This window comes from Vespa crabro, chromosome 2 (genome assembly GCF_910589235.1).
Source record: "Vespa crabro chromosome 2, iyVesCrab1.2, whole genome shotgun sequence".
NCBI lineage: Eukaryota > Metazoa > Arthropoda > Insecta > Hymenoptera > Vespidae > Vespa > Vespa crabro.
Genome location: NC_060956.1, coordinates 6840499 through 6859729, shown reverse-complemented (window position 1 = coordinate 6859729; position 19231 = coordinate 6840499). Strand labels below are relative to the sequence as shown.

The following is a 19231-nucleotide window of genomic DNA, read 5'->3' as shown; positions in this document are numbered from 1 at the left end:
ACATTATCATCATTATTATTGTCGTTTATTTTTCTATTAATTAATTTTACTCGTCCCGGTACGCGACGAGTGCGCGCTTATTCGAAGTGCGTGACTTCGATACAAGTGCGGTTTTTCTTTCTTTTTTGTTTTTTTTTCCTCTTCGTGTGAAATAGTTAAATATATCTATAAAATAAAAGAAAAAAAAAAGGAAGAGGAAAAGCAAGTGGAAGAGGAAGAGAAAGAAGAAGAAGAGGAGAAAAGGAAGAAAGAAAATTTCTTACATTTGGAGACTGTTTTTTGAAAAGAAGATAAAAGATAAGTAAAAAAAAGAAAGAAGGAAAAAGAAAAAAGGAAGGAGAAAGGTAGAAAAGGAAAAAGAGAAGGAAATGTATCCGTGGTACAGAGACAGCGTTGCGGCCGCGGCAGCGGCGGGCCTCGGTGGGCCCGTCGGAGTCGTTGGTTCAGGATTCTGTTCGAGTGGACCCGGACAAGGTGCTACTACAATAAAAACGGAGAGTGGATATTCCGACTGCATGCTGGCTCTCGATTACGTCCAGAACAAGGTTAGTTTATATTGTAAAAATTATATATACATATATATATATGTATATATATATACATATATATATATATATATATATATATATAATTATTTATTTTAATTTGTCTAATCGATTGATTGATATCTATAATATCTAACAAATTACGATTGGTATTAAAATCCTTTAATATATTTCAAGGACAATCTCGTAACCTATTCGAAAATCTATTTATCGGATCTAAAAGTATTCGAGAAGATCTAAAGTTATTCTAGAACATCGTTATAGGTACACCTATGATCATAGTATTATCTAAGCAAATATCTAACAAATAAGTTATCGGTATGTTTATGACCTCTTATATATTAGACTAGAATTATGTTTCTAAGAATGACTTAATTGTTAATTCTTTCGTAAAAAGTTTCCGCGTCCATCGTTGGAATTTCACGCGACTGTTGTTCTTTTTTTTTGCTTTTCTCTTTCTCTTTCTCTCTCTCTCTCTCTCTTTCTCTCCTCTTTTCTTTTCTTTCTCTCTTTCTTTATTCTTGGAAAATTTGAGAAGATAGCAAGAAGGTGAATTTATGTCTTATGTTTACATACAACAACGTTCAACGATAGTTGAGACCCAATCGTTTCTTGAAATTGTAAAATGCTAATAGGAGTAGAATATATATATATATATATATATATATATATATATATATATATGTTTCTATATGTATAGATAAAGAAAAAGAGAGATGACACGAAAGCGTACAAATCGAGGTTGTATAAGTATATTGCTTTTCTTATTTACTTTCGATCACATTCGATCGTCCTTTCGCTAACTTCTGATTTCATTGTTTGAAAACAAAGCAAAGCGGACATCTAAGAAAATTTACGCCTAGACATTCTTACTTACTTATTGTTAGTAGATAGTTGTTAAATCGTCGGAAGATAATCATAGTAAAATCGTCATTATTAGTTTAAAATTTAATACAACATGGATATATTACATTTTCATATATATATTTATATTTATCATAATTATCGTATAGATTATTATGTTAGTTATTTATATTTAATTCGTCGAATAAAATGGGATTTCTAATTGATAGCAATTTTTTTTAAATCACGATTATATCGCATAAGTTATTTATATTTGTTTTTGTTGAATAAAATGAAATTCCTAATTGATAATAATCTTTTTAAATCACGATTATATCGTACAGGCTATATTAGGTACTTATATAATTCATTCGGGAAAATGGAATTATTAACCGTTAGGAGATTTTGTTTTTAATCACGATTATATCGTATAATGTTAAATATTTATATTTAATTGATGCACATATAGAAAACAGGATTATTAATTAATAGTAATATTTTTAATCATGATTATATCGTACAGATTGTGTTAGATTTCTATATTTAATTTGTCGGACAAAATGGGATTATTAATTGATCGCAATCTTTTTAAATTATGATATAATCATAATTTAAAAAGATGTAATTATTAATTGTTTTTAAAAATGTTTTATTAATTAAAAATGTAATTATTAATTCTTAATAATTTATTTCGTATTTCTTTTAGATTTATACTTATTATTAAATATATTCATATATTTATAAATAATTAGATTAATGATAAATATAATAAAAATGAATATTTCGTTTCTATTTATCGTATCGATACAAAACTCGTTAAACATTACATTGATGTCTATCAAGAAAAAAATAAAAAAAGTTACGAGCCGAACGATATTATATAAATCTGCAATAATTAAATTGCACAGACTCGTACATTTGTAAATTTCCTGTTAGAAAAAAAAGAAACAAAAAAAAAAGAACAAAAAAGAAAAAAAAAGAAAAAAGAAAAAATAGAGAAGAATAACAATCGTATATCCTTTTTTCGAAGAGAAAGAAATACATATGTAGATACGTATTTTTATTTCTAAAGGTTGACAGTGTGCGTATTTACGTTGACAATAAAAACTTCATTTGACACGTGGATCGTTTTGCATAGGTACATATATTATTTTGTATAGCGTCGAGAAAATCAAGGGGGAAAAAAAAAGGAAAGAAAAAAGATGACTCGCGGTCATCACGGTTAAGCAAGCGAGACAAAGTAATTGATGTATATATATGCATATATATGTATATACATCTATTTACGAGGAGAGTAGATCGTGCATGTCTGATTCGTCATTAATGACTTAATAGGATTAACGTTCGACTTGCACCTTAAGAATTATCAAGTTGTTCTCATATTTAAAAGGCGTGTAATCCGAGTCCATAACGTGTCGATATTTTTCATTTTTTTTCTTTTCTTTTCAATATTTATGAGAGCGAAAGAGAGAGAGAGAGAGGGAAGTATGTAAGTTTTATATTCCTAAACATTTTTTATCAGCCAGGAATTATCCTCTTAATGGCGATATAATTGAGTCAAGATACCCATTTATTCAAGATTCTTAGAACTTGAATATACTTTAATAATATATAGGAAATAACTAAAATTCGGGAGAAAGAAAAAAGAATATTCATTAGAATTAAGTCAAAAAGGATGGAGAATTTTTGTATCGAACTGGTTTCTGCAGGTCAATGACCTGAAGCGATACGTTTGACACACAACTTACATAAATAAGTTACTTTACCTGTGTATATACATTTTTCTCGTTTGTTTTTTCTTTTCTTTTTGTTTTTTTGTTTTTTTTTTTGTTTTTGTTTTATTCGATATATATTACGGATTATCGAGAAAAAATAAAAAGAAATTTTGTTAATCATAGGAAACAATAATTTGAAGATTTATATATATTTAATTATTTTTATAATTATTTATATAATTAATATAGTATTATTAAATGCACAGTAATGTTTAAATTAATAATAATCAATGAAGATGCATAACTAAAAATAATTTTTTTTTTCCCGATATAAATATAATTTTGTATTCTTACGTGAACGTGGATGAACTTGGCAATCTTTGACGTCTTAATAGTCTCGTCTTGTGTCTCTCAAGTTTCTATTAAAACGAGACGAGTAAAGTGAGTACTCACGAAAATGGCAATTATTTCCTAATCGTATAGTCAATCGTACATACGTCTTTATATGGGAATAATGTTTCGTAGAGAATCTAGATGACTCCTGGTTTCGTGCTACGATCGTTGTTCGATAAATTACTTCCTCCTTTTTTTATATTTTTTTTTCCTTACTTTTTTTCCTTTCCTTTTTTTCTTTTCTATTTGCCTCGCGCGACAGGTCGCTATGTAGGAAGGAATCTATAAGAAACGCCTTGGATGATTTAATTGGAATTTAATCATATACTATCTCTCTCTCTATCTTTTTTTTTCTTTCTCTATTACATACGAATTTATACCCCTTAACCGTACGGTCTCATCCAATTCATCCAGTACCTAAAGATATTATTTACTACGATATACATACATATGTGTATGTGTACGTGCGTACGTGCGTGCGTGTGTGCGTGTGTATGTGTGTGTGTGTGTTATACATATGTATATTATTGAAAAAAAATGGCGAAACTTCTGAACGGAACCTTGGAAATGTTGAAACAGTGAGAACTTTCGATCGGTTTTTGTAAGATTCTACGAGAAAACGCTCGTGCCAGCTCGCCGGCAAACGAGACAAGAAAATAATCCGCCGTGTCAGAAGCTGTGAAAACGACTCTCTGGCTAAAAAGTTGAAAACGTTCATGACTACATACATCAGTTGACGATTCATAATGTATTCACTGGCCTTTCGTAGATACATCTTTTTCGATCGATCCTTATTCTTTTTTTTTCTATATATATAAAGAAAATATATATATAAAGAAATATATATATATATATATATATATATATATATAAAGAAAAGAAAATATATATATAAATATATGTGTATATATCGGAAGAAGAAAATGTTTTTTCATAGACTCAACTGAGTATTTATTTTCTTATCTTTCCTTTTGTGATTTCGTTGATGAAATCGAGATACAATATTATTATGTATGAATCGTAATCATTTTTTTGATTCTCCTCGATTATATCAAAATGTTTGGAAAGATTTTTCTTTTGCTTCTTTTTTTTTTCCTTCCTTCATCTCGTTTCGCAATAACGTAAAATTTAATTTAACGATGTTATATTCGTATATTTGTTTGGATCGATACTATGTAGTAGTTGGAATGAGTCGTTGTAGATCGATAGATCCCTACAACCATATCCCATCGGTCACTGGTCGTTATCCGACATTGTGACGTTTAACGAGGATCAGAGGAAAGGTTAACGACTACGTAACAGGATCGCTCGCAACTGCGATGATTAAGTAGCTTCGTGCGCGCGTGCATTCGTTAACGGCTCATTAAGAATTAGATTCGATCGTAATCTCGAACCGGTAATGATCCTCCTTTTCGATCGCTAAGGACTTGAGAATTTTTTCCGTAAGACGCGATAATGACTAGTTGAGCGTATCGTGCCGAAGGTTGAACGTAAGTAATAAATTACTTATGTATAATGTCAAACTTGCTGTATTTATTTTATACATTGTAAGATAATAAAATAGTCTTACTTACAACATACATACATACATATATATACGTATATATATATATATTTATATATATATATATATATATATATATATATATATATATATATATCTTTAAATACTATCATAGAAATACAATAAGAAAAACAATAAATTCTTTTTAAAAAGATTTTTTTAATTTTCATTAATAAGTACATTATTAATTATAAATGTATATATATATATATATTTATTTATTTATTTATTTATTGAAGTAAAAAGAATTACTTTTTTTTTATTATTATTATTTTAAATTTGCGAAACAAAGTTAATTCATTAATTTTCGATAACATCGAAATAAATTTAACCGTAATTACTTGAACGTTTCTGGTGTAAGATATCTATAACAAGAAATCTAGTGTATTATTAAAGAAACGCGCGTATACACACACACAAATAAACAAACAAGCAAAGTAATTGGAAAATAAATAACTCAATTTATATTAAGTCGAAGTAGAAATATTCCTTGATAAAATCTAATTTATAGCGAACTATTGAAATATCTAGTAGAATGAATTAGACAAAAATGTGTATTCGTAATCATATATAAGTAATAGTATAAGTTAAAGACACAAGGACCCACCGGCTCGATCGAGTAATTTAATTGCTTATTAAAAAAAAAAAAAAAAAGAAAAAAAAGAAAAAAATAAAAAAAATAAAAAAGAAAGGAAAAAAAAAGAAAAAAAAAGGCACGAAGCTTGGTATGTCGAATTAATAACCTCCTTGAAATAATGTAATAACGTATATAAAGCATAATTGTATGTTTCTTATGGTACATATCTTTTTAATTTAATTCGATATAGATAGATATATAGCTAATAGGCAAATAGGTTATATAGAGGAAAAATCGTAAATTTTTGGGTAAATGTCTTTTATCGTTTCTTTCTCTCTCTCTTTCTCTCTCTCTCTCTCTCTCTCTCTCTCTCTCTCGCTCTCTTTCTTCTATTTTTATATTCTGCTTAACTATATATCCATCACGAAAGAGATCACTTTAACGAGAACGATTAACAAGGAAAAGGTGATGACAGGGGATTATGAAAATAATTGTGAGACATGATAACAAGGGGAAGGCAGAACACCGTGACTAATTGCTGTACTTGTCGACTGATCCTCATTTAGGGATATCTATCTAATAAAATGTATATATATATATATATATATATATATATATATATATATATACAGTTTATATATATATTGGTTTATTAGGTAGATATATAAATATATAGATATAAATTATATATATAAATATATATAAATATATATAAATTATATATATAAATATATATAAATATATATATATATATATATATATGTATATAGATATTTATTTAGTTATTTATTTAGTTAGTTAGATAGATATATATATATATATATATATACATATATATATATATGATAGTTTTAATATAATTTTAATTACATATTCATATAAATATTATCCGCATAATTACGCAATTTATATATATATATATATATATATATAAATATGAAATCTTTAGATTAGCCTTTTCGATATCCAATCGAATTCAGTATCTAGCAACTTTATCTACAATGTAAAAGTCTATACAAATACTTACATTTTCTAAGTTAAACGCCAAGGAAAGAGAAGTTAGTCGGTCTCTTCGCAAAGAGTAGGCAAGTATAAAAAGTATCTGAAAGTGCAATGTTGCAACCAATTTCCCCTTCGTCCTGTCCCACCACTTTTCCACTCGACGACAACCATAAATGTTTGTTGTGTAGCATGCGGAAAACTCGACGTTCGAGTTTTTTTCTTCCTTTCTTTCCTCCTTTATTTATTTCCTTTTCTCTTTCTTATTCTTTCTCTTTCTTCTTCTTCTTTTTTTTTCTTTTTTTTTTTTAATTTGGTTCTCATTGTATCTGGTTAGAAAAAAATTGAAATGTCACATTGATTTCAAAGGAATTAACAATAATCTTTATTCGTGGTTTCTCTATAACTTAATAGACAAAAACGAAGGGCGAGGAAAATGTCTGCCGTCGGTATGATAAATACATTAATTCAAGTCATAAATCTGAATGAAATTAACTGACCGTGTTGATTTTTCCGCTCGAAAAAGCGCCCCTTTGTAAGTATTTCTTCCCTCATTTCTTCCTTAGGTTTAATTTGTAAGAAAAACAATTTTACCTGGTATAAATGATGCACACGATCAAGGATCTACGTCGTTAATCTATTTTACAAAAAAAAAGAGAAGAAAAAAGAAAAGAAAAGAAAATTCTATTATAGATATGATAATATGATCCGTAGAAATTTTCGGCGAAACTTGTATGTTCAATCGATAATAAAATAAGAAAGAAAAAAAGGAGAAACGTTTCGATCGGTATGTCGTAAAAGTCGCTGTTAAAATTTGGAACCACGAAGACGCGCGGCCATTGCTCGTGGGCCTTGTGGGGCCCACCGTAAGAGGCCGTTCTTCGGGGCCTCACCAGCCGGCCTTCCAAATTTGGCACACGCATGGAGAATCTTTTTGCCAGGGTTCTTAGGAAAAATGGCCGTTGCAGTGTGCACGATACATGGCTCCTCCTCTTAACGCCATGCACCGGCCAAGGAAAAAGAAAGGAAATGAATTGAATATAGCTTACTTTCCAGACAAAAATGATAATGAATTTGTATAAATAAAATGGATTCAATGTAGTTCAAGAAAATTCATTTAATCTGTGAAAAGTGAACGAAAGGAATTATTACAAATTGTGGATTATGTTTTCCTTTTTTTCTCTTCTTTTTTTGCTAAAAATTGTTACGATTTTTTTTTTTTTATCAATAATCAAATACTCGACAAAATATTTTCATAGAATTCAATAAATTTTTAAATAAAATCGTAATAAAAATGTATCTACTAATTTATGCGACAAAGGGAAAAAATGAAGAGGAAAAGTTATTAAAAATTATGAATTAGATTTTTTGAAAAATTATGACCACTTTTGTATGAATAATTTTTAAACGGATTATCTCTAAAGAATTCAACAAATTTTTAAATAGTAACGCAATAAAAATTTATCTAATAATTCATATAATAAAGGAAAAAATGAAGAGAAAAGTTTATTAAACATTATAATTTGAATTTTTACAAAATTTTAACGAAGATTTTTGCGAATGATTTCTAAGGAGGAATTAAATTAAAATAAATTATAACAAATTTTCAAATAGTAGGAGACTACTTGACACTAGCTAAATTGAAAAAAAATGAAGTCTTATTAAAAATAAAATTGAATGAATCTTTTATAAGATCTACAAATAATTTAACAAATTTTTAATTAGAAACACAATGTTATTCAATTTTCTTATTAGAGACTAATTAGAAGAAAGAAAAGACCAAGATGAGAAAGATCAATTTAATTTCTTGAATCGAACAAACTCTTGAATGAAATTTCATTCAATCGAAAAGGACATTCTTAAGAATATTTTGAATCTTATGATGAAAAGAAAAAAAAAACAAAAAAAAAAAAGAAAACTATTTACAAATATCGTAATAGCATTTGTGATAGAGAATTTGGTAAAAAGTTTGATATGGTCGAATGAAAGACGAAGGAAGAAAAGATGAAAAAAAAAGAAGAAGCTGAAAAAGAAGAAGAAGAAGTCAGAAGAATTAAAAGAGACGAGAGAGAATTAGTTAAAAGATTAGATTACCGAAGTAACAACAACAAAAGAAAAGAAGAAGAAAATAAAAAGAAAGGAGATAAAAACAAAAGAATCATTCGACTTCCCATCGAACAAATTCTCAATGAAATCTTATATAAACGAAGAAGAATTTCACATCCCTCAGGAATATTTTGAACTTTACGATAAAGAGAGAAAATTGCTACACAAGTATCGTAATAGCGTTGGTGGTAGACAGTTTGGTAGTAGAAAGGTTGCCTTGGTCAAATGGAAGACAATAAAAAGCAGAAGAAGAAGAAGAAGAAAAAGATTGAGAAAAAGAAGAAGAAGAAGAAGAAGAAGAAGAAGAAGAAGAAGTTAGAAGGATTAAAAGAGACGAGAGGGAAGGTAAAAGGTGGCCTATCGAAGGAGTTGCTTGGGTAGAAAGATGAGAGTAAAAGAGGTGGAGAGGAAGAGACGGAGAGGGGAATGGGTGGGCTCTTTTGGGGGCTGCGACGGAAGATGCGCCAACGGCGAAAGGGTGGACGGGGGGGAGAAGGAAAAAGAGAGAGAGAGAGAGAAAGAGAGACTCGCGAGTTGCGCGTTGCCTTGTTGTTCAGGTAGGAGAAGCTCGTTGCCGAGCTTCGAACGAGAGAGGAGAAACGTTCTCAGTGGGCGTGAACGGAGGTAGCAGGTGCGCGTGGGTGGGGGAGGCGTGGTGACCGCGTCCGATTGGCCCCAGGCAGACCGGAAGTGGGGTGCCAGGAGGGCTTCGAAGAGGGTCGCGAGGAGGGCCGCGAAGAACCTCAGCGCAGAGAGGGCGCACCCACCTCGTCGTTGTCGTCGTCGTTGTCTTTCTCTCTCTCTCTCTTTCTCTTTCTCTCTCTGTCTGTCTCTCTCGGCCGCTAGCAAAAACGATATATCGCGTCTCTCGCGTGAGACGCTGCAAAAAGCTGCCAGGTGGCATTTCGCCTTTACCTTCAGGGCTGCTACTGCACTGCTTGCTACTGCTACTGTTACTGCTACTGCTACTGCTACTGCTACTGCTACTGCTACTGCTACTGCTACTAGTTTTCCTGCTATTGCTGCTGTTCTGCTGTTGTTGCTGCTGCTATCGCTATTGCAATTGGTATTGCTCCTGCCGCTGTTGCTGTTGCTGTTGTTCCTTCTGCTATCGCTGGTGCTTTTAACTTCCTTCACTTATATCATTATCTCTAGAGTTCAGTAATCTTTTATATACATTATACTTTAAGGGTTTTAATCCTGTTCCCTTTGTCTCTCATTCTCTGTACATTACTCCAATTTAAAATCATTATTATTTAATGTCTAATTATATAGGAAATAGTTTGATTAAATTTATGACGAAATTATAATGGTTACATCGTTGCACATTTACAAAATACCATTTGCACTTTTCGCAGGATGCTCGTTAAGAGCGGATCGATAGTTCGTCGCAGTTCGCGTGAGCGTGCAAGCAAGTGTTGTCGCGTTCGATCGTGTTTGTTCTCAGAGTATACAGTTCGTTCGTTTTATCGAAGGGTGCGAGGGTATTAGGAAAGAAAAAGAAGAGAAGAGAATAGAAGAGGAGATTACGTACTTAGCTGTTATGTGGAGAAGGACAAGGCGGTGACGCGTTATCTTTTCCGTAGGTACGTTTCTTCCGTTCGCCTACGTAAACGGCAACGGTACGTATCTCCCTACATACGTACATACATACATACATATATACATACATATATACATACATACATATATACTTGCATAAATACATACTTACATAGTAGGACTTACCTACCGGCGGCTTTTAGGATTGATGGACGGAAACGCAGGAAATGCGGAGAAGAATAGCAGTCGAGTCGATGTTGTCCTTATTTCTTAGGGGAGTCGGTATTGTTGGCTGTGCGAAAAGATATCTTTTCTTTGTGCATGCATCTCAATGAAAATTAAGCATTGTTGATTGCCAGATCTATCCAGTTGCGTGTCTGTTCTTTTTCTTTTTTCTTCTCTTTCCCTTTCTTTTTTCCTTTTTTCTTTTTTTTTTTCTAAATCAAATGTAAGTAATACATATTTATTAATTAATCAGATTGTACATTTAATTAAAATTTAATATTTAACCTCTTCTTATAGTATCACGATAAAAACTTTAGAATATTTCTTTCCTTTTTCATTTCTTTGTTTCCGGTTTTTTTTTTTTTTTTTTTTTTTTTTTAATTCTGTCCACCACGTTTTCATTTTAAGCGAGCAAAAGAAAAACAAAACTGATACGATGTTAATTAGAAAAATGAATTTTATTCAATTACTTTACGTTAACATTTGTAATACTTTTTTTATAATCTCGACAAGAAATTTAGTATTTTTATTTTTCATTAAAAACAATTAATGATGTGTCGAACGAAAAAAAGAAAGAAAAAAAAGGAAAAAAAAAAAAGAAAAGAAAGACATTCATTTAATTAGGCTTAACAATAACGTGCGTTTTTTTGTTACGATGTAAGACAAGAAAACCGTCCAAATTATGTACGATAATGATCGTATATTCAAAATTATGCGTATCATTGATACTCATCGAAAAAGGAAAAGAGAAAAAAGTTATAATACAACAACCGTCAAATCGCCATTATACCTATTACGCCAATTAACTCTTGCCTAATTAAGAATTCGCGGATAATAACAATTTGCAAATTATCACGAGGAAATACCAGAGCTGCCTGCCACGTCTTTTTAGTCATTATTGTTGTCATCGTCGTCGTGACTTCTCAGCGATGAATTCGAGATAAGCCATGACCTCGGTTTAATACTTTAGAGAGAGAAAGAGAGAGAGAGTAAGAAGGGGGAGGAAGGTGGCGGGGGGGGTGAAGGGAAACAATGGGATCGGACAACCCTTTAAGGAAAGGCGTAAGCTACCTTGAGGTGCCGTGGAATCAGTCGTCTCTTTAAGAAATAAGAAAAGCTGTTGGCTCTTCGTTAACCAAGAATCCTCGACGAAACCAAGAAACTAAACGAAACGAAACGAAATGAAACCAGACGAGACGAGACGAGACGGGACGAGACGATCAAGTTACACCGGATGATCGCATCGTGGGATATCTTAGGTGGAACCATGAATATAACAATGGAGAATATAATGTGCTTACCTTCCGACTGGAAAGATTCTACTGAACAACAACAACAACTACAACAAAAAAGAAAATTATAGAAAAAAAATTGACTAACAGATTAATGTGTGTGTGTGTGTGTGTGTGTGTGTAAGAGGGAGAAAGAGAGAGAGGGAGGGAGGGATGCGTACATTCGAGCCGATTACAGAATACCTATAAAGATTCTACTCGTTCGATTTATGAGATTTTGTTAGAAGAAAAAAAAACAAAAAAAAAAAAAATAAAAAGAAGAAGAAAAGGAAACAGGATGTTCTCTTTTATCCAGTTTTCCAATCAAATTTTTATTTATTCTACTAGAGATAAAAAAAAAGATAGAGCTGTGACACGTTCATTTACGATAACTCTAACAATATTTTACTATTTTTATCTTTTTATCTTCTTTTTCTTTTTCTCTTTCCCCTTTTTTTTCGAGATCCTAATAATTAACTGATATAGAATGAAATACTAGTATAGAGGATACTAATCATACAATTATCTTTCTAAAGATCTTTCCTTTTTCAAATGTCATAGAATACAATTGTTTGTGGTTGAAATATTTCATGAAATTTTTTATTTAAGAATAAGAGAGAGAGAGAGAGAGAGAGAGAGAGAGTGAGAGAATAAGAGAGAGAGAAAGAGAGAAAAAGAGAGAGAGAGAGAGAGAGAGAGAGTGAGAGAATAAGAGAGAGAGAAAGAGAGAAAAAGAGAGAGAGAGAGATAGGAGTGGTAGGTGGTTTCTCGCGTTGGATTCGATGCACGTACCTATAATTCCGTGGACGGTTAGGTATAAATTAATTAGATAATTAATCGTGTAATGGCTTTAATTGGGCCCTGTTAAGTGTCAGCGAGCTTCCCTGGCGTAATCTTCGTCTTGGCATCTGCTTTACCTACATAGGCGCGTGTAAGTATATGGAAGATAGGATTTACTATCTCTCTCTCTCTCTCTCTCTCTTTCATTCTGGAGTCGTTGCTGGCATTGTAGAGCTTCGGGGGAAGGTTCATCTCTCTCGCGCGCGCAGCGTGTCGACTCCAGGTAAAACCGGCAGGTATATATACATACATACATATATACATATATACATATATACATACATACATACATACATACATACATACATGCATACATACATAATACATACATACATACATACATACATACATAGATAGTTAGATACATATGTACGTGGTCGAGGAAAGGGAAAGATCGGGGCCCTTCGTTCGCCGCGAAGTCGTTAAGATTATAGATAAGAACGCTGAGATTTAGCAGATCCGATAGCGGCTGATAAGCGAGCATGCAGTGCACTTGTAAACGGAGATACGATACCGTTCTCTTCTTATCTTCTTTCCTTCTGTTTCTTCTCCCTTTTCTTGTTTTTCTTTTTCTCTTTTTATTTTTCTTACTTCTTCTTTTTTTTGTTTTTTTTTTCCTTGTTTTTCCTTTATCTTTGGAATATCGTTATGTTTAGTTCGTTACCGAACAGGGCCACGAACGATTCCGAATAATTCTTTTATTTTTTTCGATATTTCGAAAAGAAAAATAAACTAGCTTTGCGATTGCATAGAGAGAGAAGCAAAGAGAGTCAGAGAGAGATAGAGAGAGAGAGAGAGAGTAAGAGAGAAAAGAAAAGACAGAAACAAAGATGGATGATTTTGGTTGGAGGAACGTTTAATTTTCCAAAAGAAATGATTACGCTAAATGAAAAATTAGAAGAGAGAAAGAGAGAATAGAATAGAATATTTATTTATTTATTTATTTATGTCAAGATATATATATATATATATATATATATATAAATAGTGATATTAGTAAAATTAGTAATATTATTATTTATAAAAATAAAAATTAATAATACGTTATAAAAAGTAATATAAAGGAGCAAAAATAGGAGATATAAAAAGGAGAAAAAATTTTTAAACAACGGCCTTCGTAATATATCTAAATAGTATATAAATAAGATAATTAATATAAAGAATAAAAAGTCTTAAGATTCGTTAAAGGGTGCGTTTCTTAACGAATTATCGCGCAAACAATTCAAGATAGGTGTCGCAGCCAATTGTAAAAAGCAAAGAATGAGAAAAATAAGTTGTACTGCGTTACGACGTTACGCTTCGATGGAGGCTCACAGTAAAAGGACTTTTAATTAATTATCCTCTTTACAGTGGTTATTATCGAGCTATCCAGGGTCTTAGAACCGAGCACTACTAGTACCAATTGCTTGACCGTAAACGGGACCGAGTTATTTATTTACATTATAAGGAATCTGATCGAATTTTTACTCTTGTGCTTGCTACGGATCGGCCAACCCACCTACTCTTTTTTTGCCCTCTTCCTTGTGTTCTTTTACTTTATATTTTCCCCTTCTTTTTCTTTCTTTTCTTTTTCTTTTTCTATTTTTTTTTTCTATTTAAGTTTTTTCGTTCTCTTTTTATCCAATTCTTTTCTTTTTTTTTTTTTCTCATTTTTTTCTTCTCCGTTTTTTCTTCATTCGCCAACGGAATACCAGGAGCACCGTAAAATAGCTCATTCAAGGATGAAGGAATCTCTCGTTGGAGGTATAATTACGGAGCACGCTCGAACACGTATATAATTTCTCTCGATCGTAACTTTTCTTGGATCGTAACTGCTGCGCCTTTTTGAAAATTTTTACAACGATTCTCCTACTGGCCGCGACTGCCGCCACCGCCGTCGCTTATTCGATTAGCATTGTCAAAGAATTCTTTCGATCCATCGGACATCGGATTTTTTTTTTTTTAACATCTCCCAACGATTGTCTGAGTAAAATTGTCGAATAAAAAAATTATTCCTTAAATAAATAAATAAATAAATAAATAAATAAAAATAAATGTCTAAAAATAAATAAACGTCCGAGGATTAAATTGATATCACGCTGGGAAATTAATAAAGATCCACGATACATACATAATTTCGTTTTGATATTTCGATAAGAAATCAAGGATCAATAATTTTCATGATCGTTCGAATTTAAAAAAAGAAATTAATCGAATATATAGAAAAATAATGTGAATTCGATAAGCCGGGAAAAATTTCAAAAGTCTGAATACGTGTACCATCGAAGCTCTCACTTCGGCGGGCGATGTCAAAACGGTTCGGAGTTTCACCGCTACGTGGCACTACTCGGTGCTACTCTCGTCGCGCCAATGGGAAAACACCGCGCGCAATCTCCCCCTCTCTCTTCCTCTCTTTCTCTTTTTCTCTCTCTATCGCTCTCGTTCCTGATACTTCGATTTTTATACCGAAGCTGCCTTCGTCGCGTCGCCGCCACGCTTTTTGCGCTCGGATAATGAAAGATTTATGAAAGAACGCGTCGGCGTTATCGCGAAAATCGATCTCTCGATATTCATTCGAAGAAATTCGAGTATACCAACCCTCGCTAGAGCTACATACATACACACACACACACACACACACACACACACACATACTCTGATATATTTCTCCTCGTGGGCGAAACTATTTCTCGCGTTTTTTTTTCTTTCTTCCTTTTTTTCCGTCTTTTTTATTTTTTTTTTTTTTATTTTTTTCTCTTTTTTTTACATTGCTAGATCTTCGATTTACATGGCAAAAGAATATTAAGGTCGACGACGTGTACGCACATACACACATACACACACACACACACACAACTCGACACGCGCACGCGACGCTTCGCACACGCACGCGACAATACAAAAACACATGATGACAATACACGAATACTTATGTATATATATATATATGTAGAGAAGGTACTTAAGTGTTGTATACGAGATCGCACGGCTCACGGAAAGCGATCGTTCGGCGACCTTCTTGGCACGTCAGTAGTTCATCCACGCTTACCTTTTTGTTTTCGTTTTTTCTGTCTTTTTTGTTTTTCTTTCTCTTTCTTTCTTTTTTTTTTTTTTTTTTTAGTTTCGTTTCTTCCCTTCTCCCTCATTTTTTTCTCTCCATTCTCAAAGGCTACTCTCGTGAGTTCCTTCTTTTTTTGCTTCATTCTTTTCCCCCGTTTATTTCTTCCTTTTTCGTTTATTTTTTCTTTTCCTTTTTTTTTTCTTTTTTTTTCTTTTTTTCTTCGCGCAAAGCGACGGCTTATAACACACCTTGACGACCCGGCGTGCTACAAAACGTCGATGTTATAATTTTAGAGATAGAGTAAAACGAGAGATTGACGAGACGTAACGTAGGGAAGAATGGTGGGGAAAGGATCCAAGGGATGGGGATGGTGATCATCGATCGAAGAAAATCGACAGGAGCATCTATAGATCAATTAAAAGGTATCTATTAGAATTGAAAAAAAAAATGGTAAGAAATAATTGCTCATATGCAAGTTGAGTCGAAACGAGTTACAAAAAAAAAACATTCTTCTTCGATCTCTTCTCTCTCTCTCTTTCTCTCTCTCGTTCTCTTCTCTTATTTGCATAGAGCTCTTACTACTTACTAGTCGGGAGATAAAAAGAAATGAAAAAAATGAGAAAAAAAAAATGAAAAAAAAAAAAAAAGAAACAAAAAAAAAGAAGGAACGCTCGCTCGAACGTTTAGACTTGGACGTTTAGGAGGTACAACAAAAGACACGATTAATAATCCGCGATATCCTTGAGCACGGCAGGTGGCGAAAGGTCGAGTTAAGAGCAAACCAGTTTTCCATTATGTTCGTACAAGGTCTACGATCGGTTTCTCGACGAAAGAGAGTCTCTCTCTCTCTCTCTCTCTCTCTCTCTCTCTCTCTCTCTCTCTCTCTCTCTCTCTCTCTCTCTCTTTTACAAGAAACGACGTTGTTCATCTTCCACTTAATGGATGACCTAACTATTTATTTGGAATTTTGTGAATTTTTGTAATCTTTATTTTTGGCCAATCTCTCTTCTTCCTAATTTATTCGAAATTCTTTCAAATTGTTTCAATAAGCTGGAAAATATCTATTAAAATTGTAAAGAAGGAAAAAAGAAAAAAAAAGACAAAGGACAAATATTTTTGAGGCAGAAGAAAAGATTCCGACCTTTTTTTTTTTTTTTTTTTTTGAGTGCTACATACCTACGTAAACGCACGGGTTCTCATATATTATATATATGTATGTAGGTATGCCTACGCGATAATTATTGACATTAATAAGCATAACTATGATAATGGACTAAGTCATATATTTTTTGTATCGAGATATTTGTGCCTTCGTTATGCGGGTGTAATAAAAAAAAAATGATTTTGTCATGTAAGAAAAAATTTTTTTTCAATATAATTACAGTTATAATGTAAATCTTTCAATGTAAAATTCAATGCATTTTTACGAGTAATCATGTGAAAATATATTTTTTTTTCCTTTTTTGTTTTCTTTCCTTTTTTTGTTTTATTTTGTTTTTTTTTATATATATTTCATACAACTCGGACTATTTTTGAATGATTTATAAATGTACGTCTTATATATCAATCTTTGCAAACAATATTTCAATTTCATCAAATAAAGGAAATTATCGTGCAACGATAATTACTTGAGACTTCGTTGTTATAATCATGTTAACTTGATTTAAAATAATCATCTTCTTCTCATTTTAATATTTTCATTTTGTGATATTTTTGGGAGTAAGAAAATATTCATGGAAAATTGGCGGATTGTACGATGACAGATCCTACCCTATCTTATCCTTATATTTATCCTTCATTAAGGAGATTTTATTTATATTTGGATACCATAATGTGGAAATTTTTTCAAACAAACAAACAAACAATAAAAGAAAAAAAAAAGAAAGAACAAAGTATACTGAAAAGTGACATATAATCCGTTATAAAGATAAACGAAAAACAGAATTGCATATGTATGCCGATCAATTTGATAAACTCATTGAACGAGATACATTTTTCGATTTTTTCTTCTTCCCTCCCCCCCCCCCCCCGCCTTCCCCTAGAGTTCCTCTAGAGTATTAAAAAAATATGAACAATTGCAATACATGAAATAAATCGGACAAACGATTTTATTTCTTCATTGTTTTTTTTTTTCTTTTCTTTTTATTTAGTCCACCGTTAATAATTATTCGCACATACCTACTACCTGTATTATTCATAAGAAATAATAATAGAAAAAATGTATATGTTTGTATAATGTAGGTATATATTTATATGTGTACGTATGTATTTATATGTACAGTGAGATCCTTCATGGAGGTTTGGCATTGCTCGGCAGGACTTGGTTATATAGAACCGAGATGATTCTGCTGGTGCCGGCGCTGCGTCCCGGGAGTTACGACTCCATTAAGAGGAGCTCCGCTGATTTTTTCGAGTTCATTTCGGGTCGCATAAAACGAGCTGTTTAAAATGCAAGGGCGTAACCCGTGGTTCAGGTAGTGAGCATCAGCTTCATTACCCACTTTTGCGCGTTAAGGGGTAGAGGAACAAACGAAACTAAACTGCTCTGCTCTCCTTTCCTCTCCTTTCTCCTCTCCTCTCCTCTCCTCTCTCATCTCCTCTCCTCTTCTTTTCTCTTCTCTTCATTTCTCTTCACCGTTCCTCTCTTACTCTTAGAGATTTCTCTATTTTGTTTCTTTGTTTCTTTTTTATTTTTTTTCTTTCCTTTGTTAGTTCCTTTTTTCTTTTTTTTATTTTTCTTTTTTTATTTTTTTTTCTTTTGTTTTTTTTTTTCTTTTTGACTCTAGCTCGTCCAGTCGGTCATTCGGTCATTTCAACGTATAGGGTTCGTTTTCTTTTTCTTTTTCCATACTTTTATTAATGCGAGAGGCCTAATATATTTAACTACACTTTTGTTTTTCTAATTAACGATCTTAGATAGACGGTAGGATCGTCTAACGAACTGAATCGAATGTAAAGAAGTTGGGTAAAAAAATCTATGATGAAAGTATATATATCGAATAATTGTATATCGAAGTATTTCATTAGATAATAAATAAGAAAATACGAGGATAAATGGAGATAATTATAAAGTACAATAATATGTCATACATATATGTATATATATATATATATATATATATATATATATGTATATTTTTTTTTAAATAATAAATACAATAAATAAAATCACGTAATAACATAAGTATTTAATATAAATTTCAATTATACGATGAATGCGCACCGATATATAAATATTATAACAATGGCGTTTATCTTGGAGGTTGTGAAAAAAAAAGAAGAAGACAAAAAAAGAAGAATAGAAAGGTAGAAGAAAACAAAAGAAGAGAAGAAAGAAAAAAAAAAGAAAAAATAAAAACAAAAAAGGGATATCAATTCGATCTTAATGTATGTTAGCATACATCTTATCTATTTGAGAATTTTCACATCTTTAGTTAGATAAATAGATAGATGAAATAAGAAGGAGCCTTGTATATTTGCAGGACATCCGCGCCACTGGTCATCGAGACAGTTATGACTCTGCCCCTTCTCGGACTCGTCAGTTGTTTTGCGAGCTTCTCTTTGCTTTTGT

General features: G+C 31.8%; 1 protein-coding gene across 2 annotated transcripts in view; it reads left to right on the top strand.

Moving 5' to 3' along the window:
* The first annotated feature begins 255 nt into the window (after positions 1–255).
* The window catches only part of LOC124432951 (zinc finger protein rotund-like), a 187397-nt gene continuing 168421 nt past the window's right edge, over positions 256–19231 (top strand). For both annotated transcript variants that reach the window (XM_046982340.1, XM_046982339.1), the window contains exon 1: positions 256–545. In XM_046982340.1, coding sequence (XP_046838296.1) covers positions 369–545 — 177 coding nt within the window. In that variant the 5' untranslated portion in view covers positions 256–368. The remainder of the gene's footprint in view (positions 546–19231) is intronic.